The following is a 19,427-nucleotide window of genomic DNA, read 5'->3' as shown; positions in this document are numbered from 1 at the left end:
ACTCTATATTTAGTACTTAGTCCAATGCCTAACAATAAATATTTATTGAATGAACAAACTTCTGTCCTCTTTGTCCTGCTTAATTAACACTTATAAGCCTGGTAGCATAGCCATACCCTTTTTGTACCACACATATGCCTCTCTCTTTAGTGACATAAAAAGGTATTGTTCTTTGGAATTAGACAGATCTGGCTCTGACACCATTAACGAGCCCACTGTGTGACTTTGGGCTACTTGCTTAATCTCAGTTTCCCCACCTGGAAAGTAGGGAAGTAATATCTAACATATAGTAATATTACGACGATTAAAATGAGAACATGTATATGAAGTACTGATCATAAAGATATTTAATAAAATTTACTTCCCTTTATTCCATTCCTCCTAATAAAATCCAAATACTTTTTACCTGACACACACACACACACACACACATACAACATCTGACTGTGAGAACATCCATCCTACCCTTCTGAGTCTTTCTGATTGTGACCTTCCCACTGAGGGGTTTGCCTTTAGAGAATGAGATATTTAGCTACAGAACAGCACTGATGATATTAAACCAAATATAAAACTGTAGCCCTAAATAATTTGAGTTTGTATTATAAGGGCACGTTCTCAAATATGAAGGTAACACAAAGAGAAAGGCAATAATATTTTTGAGTGTAGAAGACATTACATTAAAAGAAAACACCAGATGGCAGCACCTGATGCTAGAGATGTGTCTGATGGGATTTTAGTTCAAACCTGAGCATCAAGGATGCCAAAAGTAGCTTAAAACTACATTCAGAGAGACAATCTTTTATTAAAAAAAAAAAAAAAGACATTCCCTAAAGAAAAATAATGCCTATTTTGTAATATAGTATAGGGTTTTTAGAAACAGTGTTTCACATGTTACCAGAAAAATACTAAGAAACTAACCCTAAGCATTATGGAACTAATAAAAGGTAATTAAACAAATGCTTCATTTTAGGTTGTAGTTATATTTAATTAACTCTGTCAATCTGTGTTCCAATTAGACAGAAAGGCCTTAAGTCAAAGAATGAAATACTATCAGCTTATAGAAAAGGGAAATTTTTCCCAAATATTAAATGCAAATATTAAAATGTATTCACTCATATTAAAATAAGAGGCAATAGTGACCTCTATTCTTGTATACTTTTAGCACTACTTAGACCATTGCTTGCTAAAACAGACATCAAAGGGCTGCATTAAATAAATGCAATATTAAAATTTAAAATGATAATCTATAGTTTTCCATATTATGCATCAAATTTCATCTGGAATTAACACTACTTTTAAAACCTTGCTAAATTGGATATTGCTTGTTCAGGCTTTCCTTCTTTTAGAGGCAAAAAGGGGAGTTTGATGTTGCTCTGACACCATATAATGGGAGAGCAACACCCCAGGCAGTCACACCTTTTATTTTTTTTAATTTTTTTATTTTTAAACATCTTTATTTGAGTATAATTGCTTTACAATGGTGTGTTAGTTTCTGCTGTATAACAGTGAATCAGTTATATGTACACATATATCCCCATATCTCCTCCCTCTTGGGTCTCCCTCCCACCTTCCCTATCCCACCCCTCTAGGTGGTCACAAAGCACTGAGCTGATCTCCCTGTGCTATGCGGCTGCTTCCCACTAGCTATCTGTTTTACATTTGGGAGTGTATATATGTCCATGCCACTCTCTCACTTCGTCCCAGCTTCCCCTTCCCCCTCCCCGTGTCCTCAAGTCCATTCTCTACATCTGCGTCTTTATTCCTGTCCTGCCCCTAGGTTCTTCAGAACCATTTATTTATTTATTTATTTATTTTAGATTCCATATATATGTGTTAGCATACGGTATTTGTTTTTCTCTTTCTGACTTACTTCACTCTGTATGACAGACTCTAGGTCCTTTTAAATAAAAATCCACATCAACGGTTTTATTCCTCTTACAGTGCTGCTTGGGATCCTTCACAACTTCACTGTGAGATCAGAGAGAGTGAATTCAGCCCTACGTTTTGGATGAGAAGCAACGGAACAATTCAAGCCCATTCAGTGGTGAGAGGGCAAAGCAGAGCTGGCACAGAATGCCCATCGACGACTTGGAGGAAGACCGTCTTAGAGACGTTTGTTTGTTTAGATTTGATTGACGGGTAACAGGAGCATCTGTGTCATCAGAGAACTGAGCCAATCTATGTAGGAGGAACATTCCGAGCGGAGGGTAATCCACTCTGCCAGCGAAACAGTCACTGTTGCCCAACTGCAATGAGTTGTTTCCAAGTTCTGTGATCATGATTCTGAAAATATTTTTCTCACCTGAGTTCACTACAAGATTGAGCCCCCTGAGAACATTGGGCAAGATCGCTGATTCTAATCTGAAGTCAAAACAAGGATTCTAAAAGGAAATTGTTCTGATTGACATGAGAAGAGAGGAAGCAAACATCTGAATTGAAAAAAAACAGTGCATGTGTCTCACAGTCAGCCAAAAGCTGGCCGCCACAGGCAGATGAAATTCTGAAATCTAATAATGCACAAGGCAGTGATCTTTATGGAAATGAATGATTCACTGCACTATCTAAATCTTAAATGATACAAAGATAGAAAAACAGCAATAGACGGGGTCAAAATGCAACCAAAGGAGAAAACTACACTACCCAGGAAAGGCTTTCTGCTCAAAGCACAATGCAGTGGCAAATGTCTTTTCAAGGGAAGGGATAAAGTCTGTTGGTTCAAGAGATCTTATGCCTCTCAGAAGACTAAGAGTTTTCTCCATTTTAAAGAACCCAAGCTTGCTCCAAATCTGGCAGCTAAAGGGACCCTATGTTGGATGACATTTCTATGCCCTCCACTAAAGCCTGTGTGGTCCCCAAAAGGGCCAGCACATATCTGACGGCAGTGGGTGCCAGTTTCTCACTGACACGCACCTTTTCAGGTCGGGAGCAGAGTTGGTCACACTCTGACAGAGCCGTGTCCTCTAGATGTCCCTGTTCCAAAGGACTCCCTCTACTCTGATCTCAAAGCGCAAGTCACCGACAGCCCTCACTGGCCTCTCCTCCTGACATTCTCCCCTCCAGATGACTGAGTGAGTCAGGAGTGTCCTCTTGTGAAGCCAGGGGCCCAGGCCAGCCTCTCTCAGCAGTCGTGACTGAGTGAGAACACGCTATGCTCAGCCTGCTGGCTCCACTCTTGGGAGCACAAAGTATGTGTTACAGCAACAAGCATGAGAATTCTGACCACACTCTTTCCTATCTTGAGATCTGTAATGAGAACACTTAAAGCAAATGCATACAATCAGGAAACAGGGCTGAAAGTCAGAACACTAACGGAGTTTCAGATTTGTGGCTCTAAGACATGGATTCTTTCGCTCACTGGATCCAGACCCCACACGTTTTGGAAGAAAAGCAACAGCCAGAAGATGAGAAAAACAGTTCATGTTTATGAGACCAGCCTGAAGCCCATGCCACACTTAAGAGTTTGGGTTTTCGTTCGGCAAAGAAACTAGCTGTTCTTTTTCAATTTCATCGGAAAATATGCCCATTAGTCTGACTCTTCAGCTTTAAGATCACTGTCTTGGAACCTTCTAAACCAGTAAGTGAAAGATCTCACTTAAAGATTTCATTTTAGACATAGAAGTTAGGAAAAAGTACCCAACATTTGCCAAAGTAATGCAATAAAAGAAGTAACGAAGAAAAACTGGGTAAAAAATGGAGTATGGCTACCCATCCCCCAATCCCTCTGGTTTAATTTTTGCAATAGCTTGGGTAACCTTAGTTTCCTGAGAACAGTTCGTTTAAAAAACTCCTGCAGGTGGGACATTTCAAGTAGCAAGTCACGGAGAAAAGCCTTTGACCACCTCCTATTTCTCACGACTTGACGTTCTGTAAGGTGTGACACATGGCAGCACAACCACTTCCCTGGCTTCATGGAAGGACAAAACACATGGACCACACTCTATCTTGCATCCTTCCCCAGTCCTGGTTGATGACGAAATTTCAGGTGAAGGCCCAACAACATTTCACCATACAGGTTGGGGATCCCTGGGGTCATGCTTACTTACAACTGCCCAAGTCATGGCCTGGTGTCTGACCCAAACACAGGGTACAGAGCAGCAGCAGAAACTGAGCACTTCCTAGATCCATGAACACACCTAGTTGGCTTTGGGTCTGCACTGGGGTTAATCCCCCAGATACTACAACCATATAAGTGTTAAAAGAAAACATGCTGCATTTTAAAGCATGTTTATTTCTGCAAGTGCTCCAGTGTTTAATTATGCTAAAGTCATTTGGGGTTTTTGACACAGATTTTATTTTAGTACGATAAACTCAGTATAACCAGCATGGCCAAAAATGAATTCCTAAGGTAGATGACTAAAATAAACCAGTAATAAATATTGGCTGTTGGAATGGGAATTATTTCTCTGTAATGTAGACACAGCATTACTGACTCATTTTCAAATACCAGTCTCTCCCAAGGATTATTGGTATGAGGGATCAAGGAAGAAAGAAGTCCATCTCTCTCTTAGGCAGCAGAATGGAAGGAGACTATGAATCCACCAGGCAAGGGTGTTTTTAAATCTACTTTGCCAACAGAGATATAACCCTGGAGTCTGACAGGGGGTCAACTCAGGCTGCACTGAGGCAGAAATAAGGCATTGAAAGAAACCATCCTAAGAGTTGAGGGAGCTGATTCTGGGGACATTTTTCTCTCATTCCCCTGGAGACAGAATGTACCCCCAGACCCACCCAGAGCATATCATGTGGCACGAATTACCTTATCAGTCACAGTGGGTACTGCCATGCTCCTTTGCTGCTTGGAATTAGTGGACTCTTTGAGGCCACCTTTACTCCATGTCAAATCTTGAACTTTTGGCCTGCTAGGTTGAGCTGTACAACTTCTCTGGTGCACCAGAAAGCTGTCAGGGGCAAAGGTCCGGCTACAATTTGGGCAGGGTACGAGCTGAGCTTGACTCGGTCCCTCTTGGTTGGACTGTCCAGTTGGAAGGGGCTGAGGCTTCCGCGGTAGTGGCTGGCAGAACTCGCTAGGGAGCCGGTCATTTTCTATTTTCCACTTTTCCAGGCATTTGGGCTGATGTATAGGAAGGGACAGAGTGCCAAATTCCCTACCACAGACGTAGCAGATGAGAGCCCTTGGTCGGGTTGGGATGCCACCAGAAGCTTTCTTGAGAGCAGCAAGATTATCAGAACTGTTGGGGTTTGGTGCCCTGGGCCCCTCACCCTTCGGCTTGCAGCTTCTCTGATGAACAAGAAGCCGATCTGGCAAGAACTTGCGACCACAGGATTCACAGGGCAGAAGCTGAGCCTGGGAACCCTGGAATGCTGCCTGAAGATTGTAGGATCCACTTCCACTGAGAGGCAGTGGTTTGGAAGGTTCTGGCCTCCTCAGGTGCTTGGGCAACTTGCTGTTTTCAGTACGCCACTTCTCCAAGCACTGGGGCTCGTGAATGCCAAGCGATTGGGACCCAAATTCTCGGCCACAGATATGGCACACCTGGAACCCGGGCCTGCGGGATGGGATCACAGGGGGCCTGGGCTGACTTTCCGACATAATCCTCCTACTGGACCGTTTTAGGAGTATTACAGTTCCAGGTCTATTTTTCTGAGGGTCCGTCTTTATTTTTTCACCAGGATTGACAAGCTCAATTTCTGGCAAAAAGCTAGAAAGGGATGCACTAGATAGAACAGCTTGGTTTATAAGGAAGGTAGGCTCTTTAGAATGGTGGAAAGACTGTTGCAACGTGTTGGAAACCGTTTTCTCCTTTCCTCTTTCCATTAACAAAGAAGTCTTTCTCTAGTGCTTGCTCTGATTTCAGGCCAGACATATTTTGGGCTTCTGCTTAGAGAGAAGGTTAGTCAGGTTGGCTGTTCTGGGGTTCCACATTGTAGCCAGTACCTTAGACCCAAAGACAGTGACTCAGAGCTTCATTGCAAGGCAGCAGTCTGGAATGCTGGAAAGTCCCCATGAAACCTCAGATGCCTCCAAGATCTGCAGGGGAAACATAAATCAAGAAGTTATTACATACACACACACAGACACACACTTAGATTTTAAGTTGATAAAGAAACGTGTTTTTTTTTTTTTTTTTTGACCTAGTATCCTCTTTGGCTAGCATAGTAACTAGCACTTAGGATTTGTTCAGTAAATGTTGAGGTAAGTACGAAAAAAAATTCCATTATGAATTGCACTGTTACTGTGTTGAAAGTAGTGTTCTGCCCAAAGGAAGATGGACATTAATAGCACATCACGGACATATATGGCACAAACCAAGAGGCATGGTGGTGAGATCATGGAGGAGAGAACCAAGGCCTCTGAAAATGATTAATGAAACTGCAGATCATGTAAAAAGACCTCCTTCCACTACCTTAGGGATTCTTTTTAGTGCCATGGATTCCTTTGTCAGTTCTTTGAAGCCTAGGGACCTCTTCCCAGAATAATAATTTTAAAAGCAAAAAATAAAATTCTTACTAGTACAAGTGAAACTAATTTTATTGAAATAATTTATCAAATATTTTTAGTTGTGATTTATCTTTTACTTGAGCTATAAGTAATATGCTAGAATTTTTGAGTGTCCATGGGCCTAGGGTTAAGAACCGGCAGAAGAAGTAATTCAATAGTGAATAGGAGGATTATCAGGGAAACCATCAGAGAGAGGTAAACTTCTTGTAACCTACCAGGTATCCACTCTTCTTCATCATGGGACGGGAGTATTATGAAATTGTGGCCGTAACTGTCAAGCCAAGATGCAACCCAGGGCTATACTCTTCCTGGCAGTATATCTGTACATCTTTCCTGGGATGAAGATGCTCAGACTTCACTTGATGCTCTTTTTATAGCTATTGTGTTCATGTTCTTGTTTTATATAGATATATCTCTATATAGATATTATCTATGTATCTTCAAAATACCTTTTGTAAAAAACATGGCCAACAATTTTATTAAACCAGAAGAAAGGGCTGATAAGATCTCATTATGGTCAGAAGCCAAAGGAGTTTTTACCTTGGGTAAAGGCATAAGTCAGTTTTATCCCAGGTCTACAATCTAGCTCAAGAAAGGTAATTTTCAAAAGTCTTAGGACCTTCTTCATTTCCTGAAGGATGACCTCACTCTGGATTAGAGGCTCCTATTCACAGAGGGAGAAGCACCTGATCTGAGGCTGGACCCTGCAGACCACAGCAGACACGGCTTCAGGCACAGCAAGGACAGCCGTGCTGGTAATATCAAAACACTGTTTGGGCATTGCGGTCGATAAGGGACAAAAAGAGCTGTGAGATATGCACCCAGTTCCTGTATTTTGGTGCCAAGAAAGGTCTACATCTTTGCAATTAAGGCTATCAAATCAGGTCTGGCACAGAAAAGGAAGTTATTCTTCATTTTGACAGATCCTAGGACAGTGATATTAACACATGTGACAAAAGAATGTGTTGGCCCCAAACAGAATGACCAACACAGAAGATGAAGCTTGAAGGAACAAAATTTATCACTTGGTCATCACCATCCAAAGAGAAAATGGCTCTAGAGAACACAAAGAATCCAGTAAAATTATTTCATCAGGTTTTAAACAGCACATGACTGAAATAATCCTCCAAACCACTCTGCTTTTTTGGTTCTGATTTCTTGTTCACCAAGGATCTCCTGGTTCAGTTTCCCATTTTCCTTGATACCAGGAAGTTGCAGACAGCAAAAGTACTTAAGGAGACAGATTGGAAAAATCAATGCGATCAAATGAGCTTATTTCCCTAGACTTGCTTGCAGTCTCCCCCCCTCCCCACACTGCTCCCTGGAGGTGAGAATTCTGAGAAAGCCCCATGACTTGCTCCAACGCCTCCTGCATCTTTCCCTAATCATAAAGTAAGAGAACTAATATTTACTGAGTGCCAACTATGCATCAGATATTGTACTAATTTTTATTTACATAATTTAATTCTCAAATGATTATGAGGCAGGTATTATTATTTTCCTTTTACAAATGAAGAAACTGTGACTCAGAAAAGACAAGTAACTTGCCCAAGACAGTCAGTTTCTAAATGACAGAACTGGGAATCAATTCCAGCTCTCTTTGGCTCCAATGCTCGACTCTTTCCATTATTCATTCTGCCTAAAATTCCACCGGCAGAGCTTCTTCTCTTAAGTTTTTTATCCCTGTTTTAATGTACGATTCATATGCCCCATGGGAAGGTAACTAAGCTCTCACCTGCTTTTATGCTCCCTTTTAGAAGAAGGAAGAGGTGAAAGGGAGGAGGGGAATAGGGCACAGAAGAGGAGAAATCTCCAAGATGGAAAAAGCAGGTGAGAAACTGAGGTTACTGAAGACAGCGTTTTTCCTTAAGCAATAGGGATCACTTTATTTTGCTGTGAATGGTTTTCTAGATGAAGTTTTTCCCTGTGTGGTGTGCAATACATAATCCTTTCCTGATCTCACCAGTATCCTTAATAAAAATCTACACTACTAGCTGCAGGCGGTGGGTGAGAGGAATTGGCTGCAGGGTGAAAGTGAAGGCTTCCCAAAGAGGTCAGATGGCATTCAGTTTGCAGCCCTGTCACTATTTTGATTAGCGATGGATCTTTATGCGTGCAGGTACTTGTGCACTACAAATATTTTCTCTGCAGCAAAAATGACAAAGCATCATAAAATTCCCATTGAATCTTCATCTTTTCTTTTTTAATCATCCTCTTTCTTCCTCCAGTGTCCTCCTGAAAATTGTCTTATTGTGATTAAATGTATCAATGTATGGAAGATGAGGTAGCTAGAAGTAAGTGAAGTTTTGGGGAACTGGAGAAATTTATGATGTTTCTGCCAGTGATTCTGCTAAGGCAATGTGACAAGGCACAGCATAGTCAGCTGCTCTATCCTATAAGTTAGTTCTAAAAGTGAGAGTGCTGGAAAATACTAAATACATATACTTAAATCACTTAAGAATTTGGCCTGTCACCCAGATACATCGTAAAGCAATGTTGCTAGTTTATAAAGAGAACCACTTTGCAAAGCCAGCCAGTTTCACCCCAAGCATCCATGGAGAAATGTTCACTCCAACTGGCCTGAATTATTCATTTTGACCATATTTGCAAATCGACTGTGTAAAGAATGTCTTGGAAGGCATCACGTTTTATCAATATGATGCCATTTTTCCATGCCCTTTGGTGTTCATGGGAAGGGAGAGACAAACTCACAAAGATGAATATAATAACCATGAAAATCCAAAACTCATCTTAGCATTAGGAGGTGTTTCTCTATAAAAGAGGGGAAAGAACATAAGCAGAAGTGTGATGAAGTCTTTTGAAAAATAATTTAGCTCTTTGAAACAAAATAAACATGGATACATGACATTTTCTCTGTTAGTATAGAATCCGAATTCTTTAAATGGACAAATGAATAAATAAGAAAGGTGGAGTTGGGACTTATGCTGGCTCTGAGTAAAATTATAAAATAGAGGAGGTTTGTCTTCAATATCTTCCATTCACCTCATTCAGTAGCCTCCCCTGCCTGGTACCCTCATATACACTCCAATGAAATCTTGCTTTCAGAAAAGAGCTGATAGACTCTTTTACACCAAGAATTATGATTGATGAGGTAATATCCCTCCCAGAGTCTGGCAGAGACAGCTAGTTCCCTACCAATAGTTACTCTGTGCAAATTCTCTCAAGTTAACAGAGCCCCACTTTCTAGCTGGGCACTTGATTTCCCAGCCAAAACTCTACAGGTTTCTTTGTAGCTAGTGGAAATATTATGTGGCACTTGTAAAAACTCCTATTGAAAAGTAGGGGACACAACCTGCTCCTCTGCCCTTCCTTCATACTGATAACTGATGGCTGGAGCTCTAGCAGCCATCTTGGGCCAGATTACATTCGTGTAACCCTTGACATGACAGAGTAGAGATGTTGATGAACTTCAGTCCCTGATAATATTAGAGCCATCACAGAAGCTCTGGAGTGTCTTCCTTGGGCCTTATTTACGTAAGAGAAATAAATGTTTATTTGTATCTTAGCCAATTTTTAAGAGTCTTTTACTCATGTGAAAACCTAACACTGAGTTATAGTTTAATAGTTGTCATTATCTAGGCACAAAATTAATTCTAATAGTGACATTTCAAATTTCAGGACCTTTTTTTGATGAGGAAAAAAATTGAGAGGTTTTATGAGGCAAAACTGACTTATTAAATATACAGTTTTTCCTAAAAATCAGAAATAAAAAAGCTTGAAACTTTAAATACTGAGCCAATGGTTCTTAAGAAACTGATTCACAATACCTCCTTTCCTGGAATTTTTTTTTTTTTAAGAAAAAAATTAATTGACATTTTGCTTCAGAAGGATGGAATCCTATTTTTTTCCATGAGATTTTGAAAGAGCTAGCAGGCATCATTGTTGTGCCAGTTATTAATGCACTGTCTCTGTATTCCATACTCTCTTTCCTATAGCCATCTTTGTGATGCTGGCACTGAGACTCTGCACACCCCATTTCTGCTTTGCCAGCCAGCCTTGCATTATGATTTACCAATACTGGTAATGGGGGAAGAATGTGAGGTTAGAGGAGAGAGAAGACTTATGTCTTTTTAAAGGGTTTCCTGCCTGCTTTTGGTTCTTGTGAGTATCACCCCAGCAATACTTCTTTATCTCAGCAAAAGCAGTTCTTTCCTGTAGCAGTAGCTGAAACCAGTTTACAGTTTTTGCAACATTTGCAAATCAGATTGATTTCCCCTCCCCCAGCAGAAAGCACCATCAGCCAGTCTGCTCTTCCTCTTTGGAAATCGGATTTTCAGCTCCATAGGGTGCTTCTTCTAAGTTGCTAAGTCGTAATAATTCAAACCTTTTCCCTCTGATCCTTCAGCCCTAGGAATGGTAGCTGCCACCTCCCTTATACAATAGTTCTCTCTTTTTACTTTGCTAGTTACCTAGGTAACAACTTCATTCCTGGTTAACAACTCTTTATATTCTCTCTGTTTAAATAACTGGTATGGTTTCTGTCTCTTGACTGATACAGCCACTCTCAGAATATAAGCAATAAAAATCTGTGATATTCAAGCTGCATATTACCTTACTATTGCAATAAACTCAAATGAATTATTTCATAGCAACTTAGAAAATAATATGATGCTTAATATTCAACCCCCAACTCATTCAGACCACTGAAAACATATCTTTATAATGTTTACACCATCACTAGCCTTCAAGAGCTAGAAAATGTTGCTCTTCCATTGTGATCGACTGAATTATACCATAAGGGGAAACCTGCCATTTTAGGCATATTCATATTCTTCTTAATTTTATATGATACTCTTCCTGTACTGACTACCCAGCCATATGGTCACCGCAGCCACAGAGGGAGTCAGAGTAAGGTAATCCCATTCATAGATCAGAGATGACCAGCAAGTGTTGAGGGGAGCTGGTCCAGTCACCCTGGTTGGTTCTCTCACTCCCTTCTGGGTAGCTCCTGGGCCAGTAGCATTTGCAGTCCTCAGTAATTCTGATATGCATGGACAAAAGAGCAACTGGGAACTAGAGGTGGTTGGGCTTGGGAAAGACAGGAGCAGTGTTTGAAAGGTAAAAAATGGAAACACTTTCAGAAAAGCCATTTAGCCTGAGGCATGACTTCTAGGGAATCTGGGTGTCCATACTGACATTCCCAGGCTGATTTTGAATAGCTAATGCAAAATTTCCCCTTCCTTGTCTCTCCTTCACTGTGAAGAATTTTAAACCAAGATATAAGTTCTTTCACTTTTATTCCATCTAATTGTCAGGTGTAGACATAATAGTCTATGGTGTTAGGAAAGCTATGAAAACCAAAAATGGGAGAAATGCACCTTTATGCTTCTAAGTAGAGCCTTCTGCAAGGGGATTTTATGTTAAGGTTCATAATATCACCCTATGAAAGCTATTATTAGACCGAGCCTGTAATTTTCACTCTATATTGAGTATCCAAATCACAGAGTACTCAAGAGTCATAAATGCCACACAGGTATGACTGTGTAATTGTAATATTGACATTTGGAGTGATGGAGAACTGGTTATGGAAACCACCAGGATAGTCGCGTTAGAGGCCTATAATGTATAGAAATTCAAAGGATAGACAAAAAACTGGGAGAGTCAGCCATTGAATAACAAACAAATCTACATGCCATATTTTCTGACATCTGGGATAGTTCGATTCCAATAAAATAACTCTATTCCAATAGCTCTTTTTTAAGACTTTAAAGAAATGTTTCATAAGCCAGACCTGGCTCAGAGATATGTCCCTTTTGGCCTGCATAGAGTTAAAAATGTTTGAATTAGTTGCCATTATTTTAAAATTGAGAGATGTGACACAAAATTGGGATTTTTGGTTTCTTTTGAAAAATTGGAAGATCAGGCCTAGAGCCCATCTTCCAACGTGGCAACATCGAACATAAGCTGGGATATTGAGTAAGGGCTGAACCTATAGATCGGACAGCCAGTCTGCACTCTTACAAAGTTTCTCATCAGCCCCTTGTTCAATTCAAAATTCATGCTTGGGGCTTCCGTGGTGGCGCAGTGGTCGAGAGTCCGCCTGCCGATGCAGGGGACACGGGTTCGTAACCCGGTCTGGGAAGATCCCACATGCCGCGAAGCGGCTGGGCCCGTGAGCCATGGCCGCTGAGCCTGAGCGTCCGGAGCCTGTGCTCCGCAACGGGTGAGGCCACAACAGTGAGAGGCCCGCGTACCGAAAGAAAAAAAAAAAAAAAATTCATGCTTGATTCTCAAACTCAATTGAGTTTGTGACCTTTTGTGATTCTAGCTTTAAAATGCCCTTTTCCTCCATTTTTCTCCTCAGTTAAATATTTGAAAATCACTATAAGGAGCACTTGCCCTCGGAAGACTGAGAACCCAGTTGAAGTCTTTTCTCTGGGAGACAACTACTAAAAACATGACGTACTCATTGGTAAAAACTCAGAAGGGAAACTTCCTAATGAAAGTTGAGTCAGGATGAAGTACTTGGTTCAAGGAAGGAGAGAAATATCCAAGGCAAAAAAGAAAAGAACCAGTGACCTGAGAAAGAATTTTCATACATTATTAAAGGGTCATAGGAAATGATGAACCTAATTTCAGAAAGAAAAAAAAAAAATCGAGCAGCCTGTGTTTAGATCAGCCACAGGAGAGATGATAGAAGGAAAAAAAAAAAAAAGGAAGAAAGAAAGAAAGGAAAAAGAAAAACACAAACAGGCAAGAAATGTGTTTTGGAAACCATCTGAACTTTTTGGAAGCATTCCCATTATTATTTAGTTATCCATTGATATAATAAGAGCTACTCTTCTGTTTTAGTCAGGGCCCTTGATTAACCATTAAATGATTTCCCAAATGAAGAATGTTGGATATCTTAAGTTATTAGATTAAGAAAGAACCAGTCAATAAAAAGAACCATAAATAAGCTATTAATAATATAGACTATTGTTACATTTCCAAGATTTGGGCTGGAAATACTTCCTAAGAGACTTATGCTTCCTTGCAGGGATTATAGAATTTGGTGAACTTTTTCTTTCTGCCAAGCTGACCATTTTCTCAAGTACCATCTATGTTAGTTTATACTATGTTAGCATAAGAACAGCACAGTACAGTAATTCCTTCTCATAAAGAATGAGATATCCAATATCCATTAAGTGTCTAAATTTGATGCATTATGATAAAAAATAATGGGGGAAAAAACTACAGATACCCTTGTTTCAGTATTAAATTTTAAAAAGAATTACAAATAGATTCATTGTTTACCAGTTTCCATTATGTGATATGCTTGCACAGAGTTCCCACCGTCTTTACACTCTTGATTTACTGTCTCAGAGAGCTAACTCAGTGCAATATCTTTGGCAAAGACTTCCAAGCCACAGAGTATTAGTGTCAGAAGTGCAGTTACTAGACTAGTGCCTCCAGGTTAAAACAAACACAATGAAGAATATAGCTGCCTTTGATGGGATCTTCTTGGCCAAGATAGATTGGCATAAGAGAGATGGGCTTCACTGTATTCTGAAGGAACCTTTTTTAACCACATCACCCACTTCTCCTACAAGAGCCTCAAAGTTGTGCCTTAGCTCTACCCACCTCCAGGAGGTCGGTGCCTCCCAAAGCCTGGTTAACACTTAAACTGACCATCATTACCATTCGTTACAGACATCAACACCCTTTGTTAATAATGCGCTTTCCACGCAAAGCTGTTTCTGAGGAAAGTCCCTGGGAAGAAAGTCAAAACCAGGATGGAGCCCAAAAGGCAAGGCTGGGTTTCTGCTGTGTGTAAATGAATGTGCCTCTTATTTCCTGGTACATTTAGCATGTCTTCTCTGGTGGTGACCCTGGAGTCTCGGTCGTTTGGGTACACCCACCAGCTGAAGGCTGTTTCTGAACAGGGGCTTTCTGTTGCTCTTCTCCCCACATCTCTCATCCTCCTATGTAAATAAGTCATTAAAAAGCTATTGTCATTCATTCATCTCTGAATTTTGTGAACAAGGAACTCTTTCACAGGCCAGATGGTTTGAACTTGTCGATGGTTAGAATCCTCCACTACAACCTCTCATTGCTCAGGAAATCTTACAAAGGCTATCCCCTGCTGGAGAAAACCACTGAAAGGAGTCTCTTGGTGTCTAGGAGAAACTTGTTCATTCTCCAGGTCCCCAGAGCCCAGACCAAACATAAAATGTGGTGACAGCTCTTTATTTGCAAACGTTCTTAGTTTGTACTTTAAATTTTTTGTAGTTTAAACTTTACTGAAAGCCTCCTTCCACCCCATGCCCAATAAGTGTCAAATAGCAAGGAAGTCAGTGAGAGTATCAACTGCTTTGTTCTCTTTTCCTTTAACAAACAAAAGGAAGATCTGTGTGTATTTTAAGTCACACCTAGGATCGGAAAGATTGGAGTATTTGATTGGAAGAATTCAATTTAAAATCAATTCTGTGAATGCTGTTTTTTACTGTTTCTTGTGTTTTCAGCAGGCTTTTTTTCTCCCACTGCCTGTGCTCTCTTTCTCTTTGTTTCATTGTTCCCATTGTCTGTCTGTCTCCACTTTAAGTCTAGAAGGACAACCCAACACATGAAGGACAAGGTACCATCTGCAAGGGAGTGAAGAATGCGGCATCCTGTGGTTGACCTCACTGCTAATTTGCTCTGAAGACACAGACCAGCTCACCACTAGAAAAGTGTGTCTTATATTTCAACTCCGTTATATTCTGGAGAAAACAGGATGAGAAGTGACGGGCCCAATCTAATCACATGAGTTCTCAAAAGTAGAGAAACTTTCCCCCATCTAGTGAAAGAGATGGGACAACTGAAGGAAAAAGGGATTCAAGTAGCCACTGCTGACTTTAAAAGAAGTGGAGGGAAGAGGCTGTGTGCAAGCAATGGGGGTGGCTCTAGAAGCTGGGAAGGACAAGGAAACAAACACAGGGTCTTCAAAAAGGGACACAGTCTGCTGACACCTTGATTTTACCCCAGGATACCCATGTTGGACTTCTGACATAGAATGATAAGATAATGGATTGGGGTTCTTTTAAGCTGCTTATTTTATGGTATTTTGCTAAGGCAGTAATAGAAGACTAAAACACCCCAAAAGAAAGAGATCAGCATTGTGAATGGAGCCTTCTGCAAAAATGTTGCTCAACTACTTTTGGCCCCCCTGTGACCCAGAATCTTAATAGTCAGCTCAGGGTCACCCAGCTCTAGTCTCCACTGGAAACCCCGCCAGGGTGACTCCATCCCAGAGGCCTTGCTGAGAAGCCCCAGTCAGCCCTCTACAATGAGAATTATAATTCAATTTACTCTATAGTAACGAAAACATAAATATTCACATAACATTATAGAATGGGTTCCAGTATCTCTCTTCAGCTCTTGTGAGAATCCTCAACCAGTGTGACTGAAGAAACAATCCTTCAGATTTTGCATTCTCCTCTGTGTGGTCTATGTGTCTTTCCCGTACACACTTCAAGCTTGCTCTCCCCTGTCCTCTTTGACTGTATTCTTTGTTTCTGTATCTGCATATTTGCAACTGGTAAAGCCTTTATTAACTGTTATCTTCAGAAACTTGACTTTAATACACTCTGCTCTTGGTTAACTGACTATATTTCTTGTCAAAGTGCTGCATGCATAATATTTTCCTTCTCTCCTTTTGACTCTGCCCTCAGGACCTCAGTCAGCCTTCTCTAACAATTGGAGGTGGATGTTTAAACCCTTCCTGGGTGGAAAAGGTTACTTCCAGTTTCGAGTCTGAGCTGAAAACACATTTCCATTTTGTAGAGTCATTTCCTATTTAAAATTGTAGGAATCAGAATATGCCACTTTGACATAATTTGAGCAAATGGGAAGGCAGATGGGTGAGATTATAGGTATATATATGAATGTATGTGCACGAGTGTGAGCGTATGTATATGTGAGTGTGTAGATGGTGAGTGGTTAGGTGTGGGTATGTACATGACTGTGAGAGGATGGGTGTGATATGAGTGTATGGATAGAGGTGTGAATTGTTAGATGTGGTATGTGTATGGATGGAAGTGAATGTGTATATGTACATGGGTGTCAGTGATTGGGGGGGTGTGAATAGGTGTGAGTGGAAGAGTGTGAGTGTGTATGTATATGGATGTGTATATATGAGTTTGTAGATGGATGTGAGTGGTTTTGTGTGTGTGTGTGTAGATGGGCAGTAAGGTGGGTAGTGGGTAAAGTGAGAAAGGGAAAAGAATGGTGAATAATTTATATAAGTAATTGAGAAGGTATACTGGGAACAAATTATGAAAAGCCTTATAACGAATCGCAAGAATTTTGATTTCCCTATAGGAAATGGGGAACTTTTATAGAGTTTCTTATATATAACATACAACTGAAAAAAGATCATGAGTGAGGAAATCTGGAGAACATCAACATTTAACATCTAAAGACCAGGCAAAGGAAGTTCTTTGGTTTCCTAAAAGGATCCATTGCAGACTTTACTCTGCAAGTAAACTTTTAGTAGGAAAATAGATCCCTCTGGTTTATTAAATGCAATTTGTACCTAACTTCTTGAGACTATGTATACTACACAGAGCCAGACTTGTATGCTCCTTCCAATTCTGAAATTCTGTTTAATGTTGCTTCAGGCAGTTAGCTCCATGTTCCATCTTATGTTACTAGTAGTAGCTGACATATGTCTAAACATTTTTGCTAAAAATCTTGACAAATACTTCTGGACTAGAAAGTGAACTTCTGCTGTAGAATTTTGCTGCATTTAGACAGCACTTCAAGAATGAAAGAGTTTATTTACAACAGCATCTTCCCTTTGGATGCTAAATCAATTCCCATGCCTCTTTCTGTGTGTCATGGGCTCAGGTCATTAAAATCTTAATCAAGATTTCACTAACACGTCTGGGAAATAGAGTCCAAGTTCAAGCAAGCTCTCAAATACATTGGTACAGTCTAATTTGCTAAGTAAAAGCAGAAAAAGTAGCTTACACCCAGAACCCAGTAATACTCTGTTAATCTCCACTTTAAAGTACTTTTGCAATAAACTCAGGTCTATTTTAAACACTTGCTCCAAAATGTCTATCAGCTACAGAATCTTGGGATATGTAACCTCTCTGTGCCTCAATTTCACCTTATGTTTGGTAGGATGATAATACCTTGCAGAGTTATTATGAGGATTAAAAGATAAAATGCTTAGCACACTGTCTGGTAGGTGGTATGATATCATAATTGTTATTATATGGTTCTAATAGGTCTTCTGCCCCATATTTTCATAAATAATCCTGCAGGCTGAAAAATGTAATTAGAAGACTAACTATAGATTTTTAAAATTATTCTTCCTTTTAAAAAATATTCTGATGAATTCCAAAATTTTCATTCTGCAGCTAATTCAAATAACATTTTATTCATATTTCATTAAAAGACAATCCGACCTGTAGTCCTGAAAAGGAAAAAAAAATACTGAAAAGTTATGGGAAATATGAGTACATTTTTTTAAATTATCAGATCAAAGCAGTATGAAATATTATAATTATGGTGCTTGTCATACTCAGCCCCTGCTAAGGAAATCTGCCCCACCCCCTCAGCGGATAGGTGGCCCTGGGTGGTCATGTTCTGTAGCATATTATTCAACTCCTGATCCCCAACCCAAGCTGATTGTGTCAGAACTTGGGCATTGGACAAGGGCTATCCATCATACGCTCACAGTAGTCTATGACATGAACAGATGAACTGGTTCAATCACAATTCCTCTCTTGGAAAAGATAACAGCAATGGTTGCTAAAGCAGAAAGGACACTGAGAAAGAGTTGTGAAGCTGAAGAACAGCAGCATGAAACATCACAACAAATAAATTATGCCTAAGAAGAAGACAGACTATGTAGAAGAGCTAAATATTTCTCCAAAGAAGACATACACAGATGGCCAAAAGGCACATGAAAAGATGCTCAGCATCACAAATTATTAGAGGAATGCAAATCAAAACTACAATGAGGTATCACCTCACACAAATAAGAATGGCCATCATCCAAAAGAGCACAAATAATAAATGCTAAAGAGGGTGTGGAGAAAAGGGAACCCTCCTACACCATTGGTGGGAATGTATATTGGTGCAGACACTGTGGAGAACAGTATGGAGGTTCTCTAAAAAAATAAAAATAGAGTTACCATAGGATCCTGCAATACCACTCCTGAGCATATACCCGGAGAAAACTCTAATTTGAAAAGATATGTGTACCCCAGTGATCATAGCAGCATTATTTACAATAGCCAGACATGGAAGCAACCTAAATGTCCACAGATGAATGGATAAAGAAGATGTGGTACATATATACAATGGAATATTACTCAGCCATAAAAAGAAAAAAATTGGGTCATTTGTAGAGACGTGGATGGACCTAGAGAGTGTCATACAGAGTGAAGTACGTCAGAAAGAGAAAAGCTAATGTATAATAATGCATATATGTAGAATCTAGAAAAATGGTACAGATGATTTTATTTGCAAAGCAGAAACAGAGACAAAGACATAGAGAACAACTGTATGGATACCAAGGGGGAAAGAGGTGGGGTGGGAGGAATTGGGAGACTGGGATTGACACATATATATTATTGATACTATGTATAAAACAGGCAACTGATGGGAACATACTGTATAGCACAGGGAACTCCACCTAATGCACTGTGGTAACCTAAACAGGAAGGAAGTCCAAAAGGGAGGGGATATCTGTATGTGTATGGCTGATTCATTTTGTTGTGTAGTGGAGGCTAACACAACATTGTAAAGCAACCATACTCCAATAAAAATTAATAAAAAATAAAATAAAATAAAAAGGGAGATGTGGAATATATATACAATGGAATATTACTCAGCCATAAAAAGAATGAAATAATGCCATTTGCAGCAACATGGATGGACCTAGAGATTATCATACTAAGTGAAGTAAGTCAGACAAAGACAAATATCATATGATATAACTTGCATGTGGATTCTACAAAAAAATGATACA

The 19,427-nt window shown here is 39.9% G+C and overlaps 1 protein-coding gene across 21 annotated transcripts in view; it reads right to left on the bottom strand.

Annotated features, from left to right (window-relative positions):
* The window catches only part of ZNF474 (zinc finger protein 474), a 174,191-nt gene that overhangs the window by 90,953 nt on the left and 63,811 nt on the right, over positions 1-19,427 (bottom strand). For 20 of the 21 annotated variants that reach the window (XM_067731548.1, XM_067731545.1, XM_067731550.1 and 17 more), the window contains one exon: positions 4,757-5,989. In XM_067731548.1, coding sequence (XP_067587649.1) covers positions 4,757-5,776 — 1,020 coding nt within the window. In that variant the 5' untranslated portion in view covers positions 5,777-5,989. Of the gene's footprint in view, positions 1-4,756; positions 5,990-6,195; positions 6,389-19,427 lie in introns of those variants that run through there. The other variant, XM_067731554.1, reaches the window with a different exon arrangement.

The sequence above is a fragment of the Pseudorca crassidens genome, chromosome 3, assembly GCF_039906515.1.
Source record: "Pseudorca crassidens isolate mPseCra1 chromosome 3, mPseCra1.hap1, whole genome shotgun sequence".
NCBI lineage: Eukaryota > Metazoa > Chordata > Mammalia > Artiodactyla > Delphinidae > Pseudorca > Pseudorca crassidens.
Note: the sequence above shows the minus strand (reverse complement) of the source record. Positions and strands in the feature narration are given on the sequence as shown.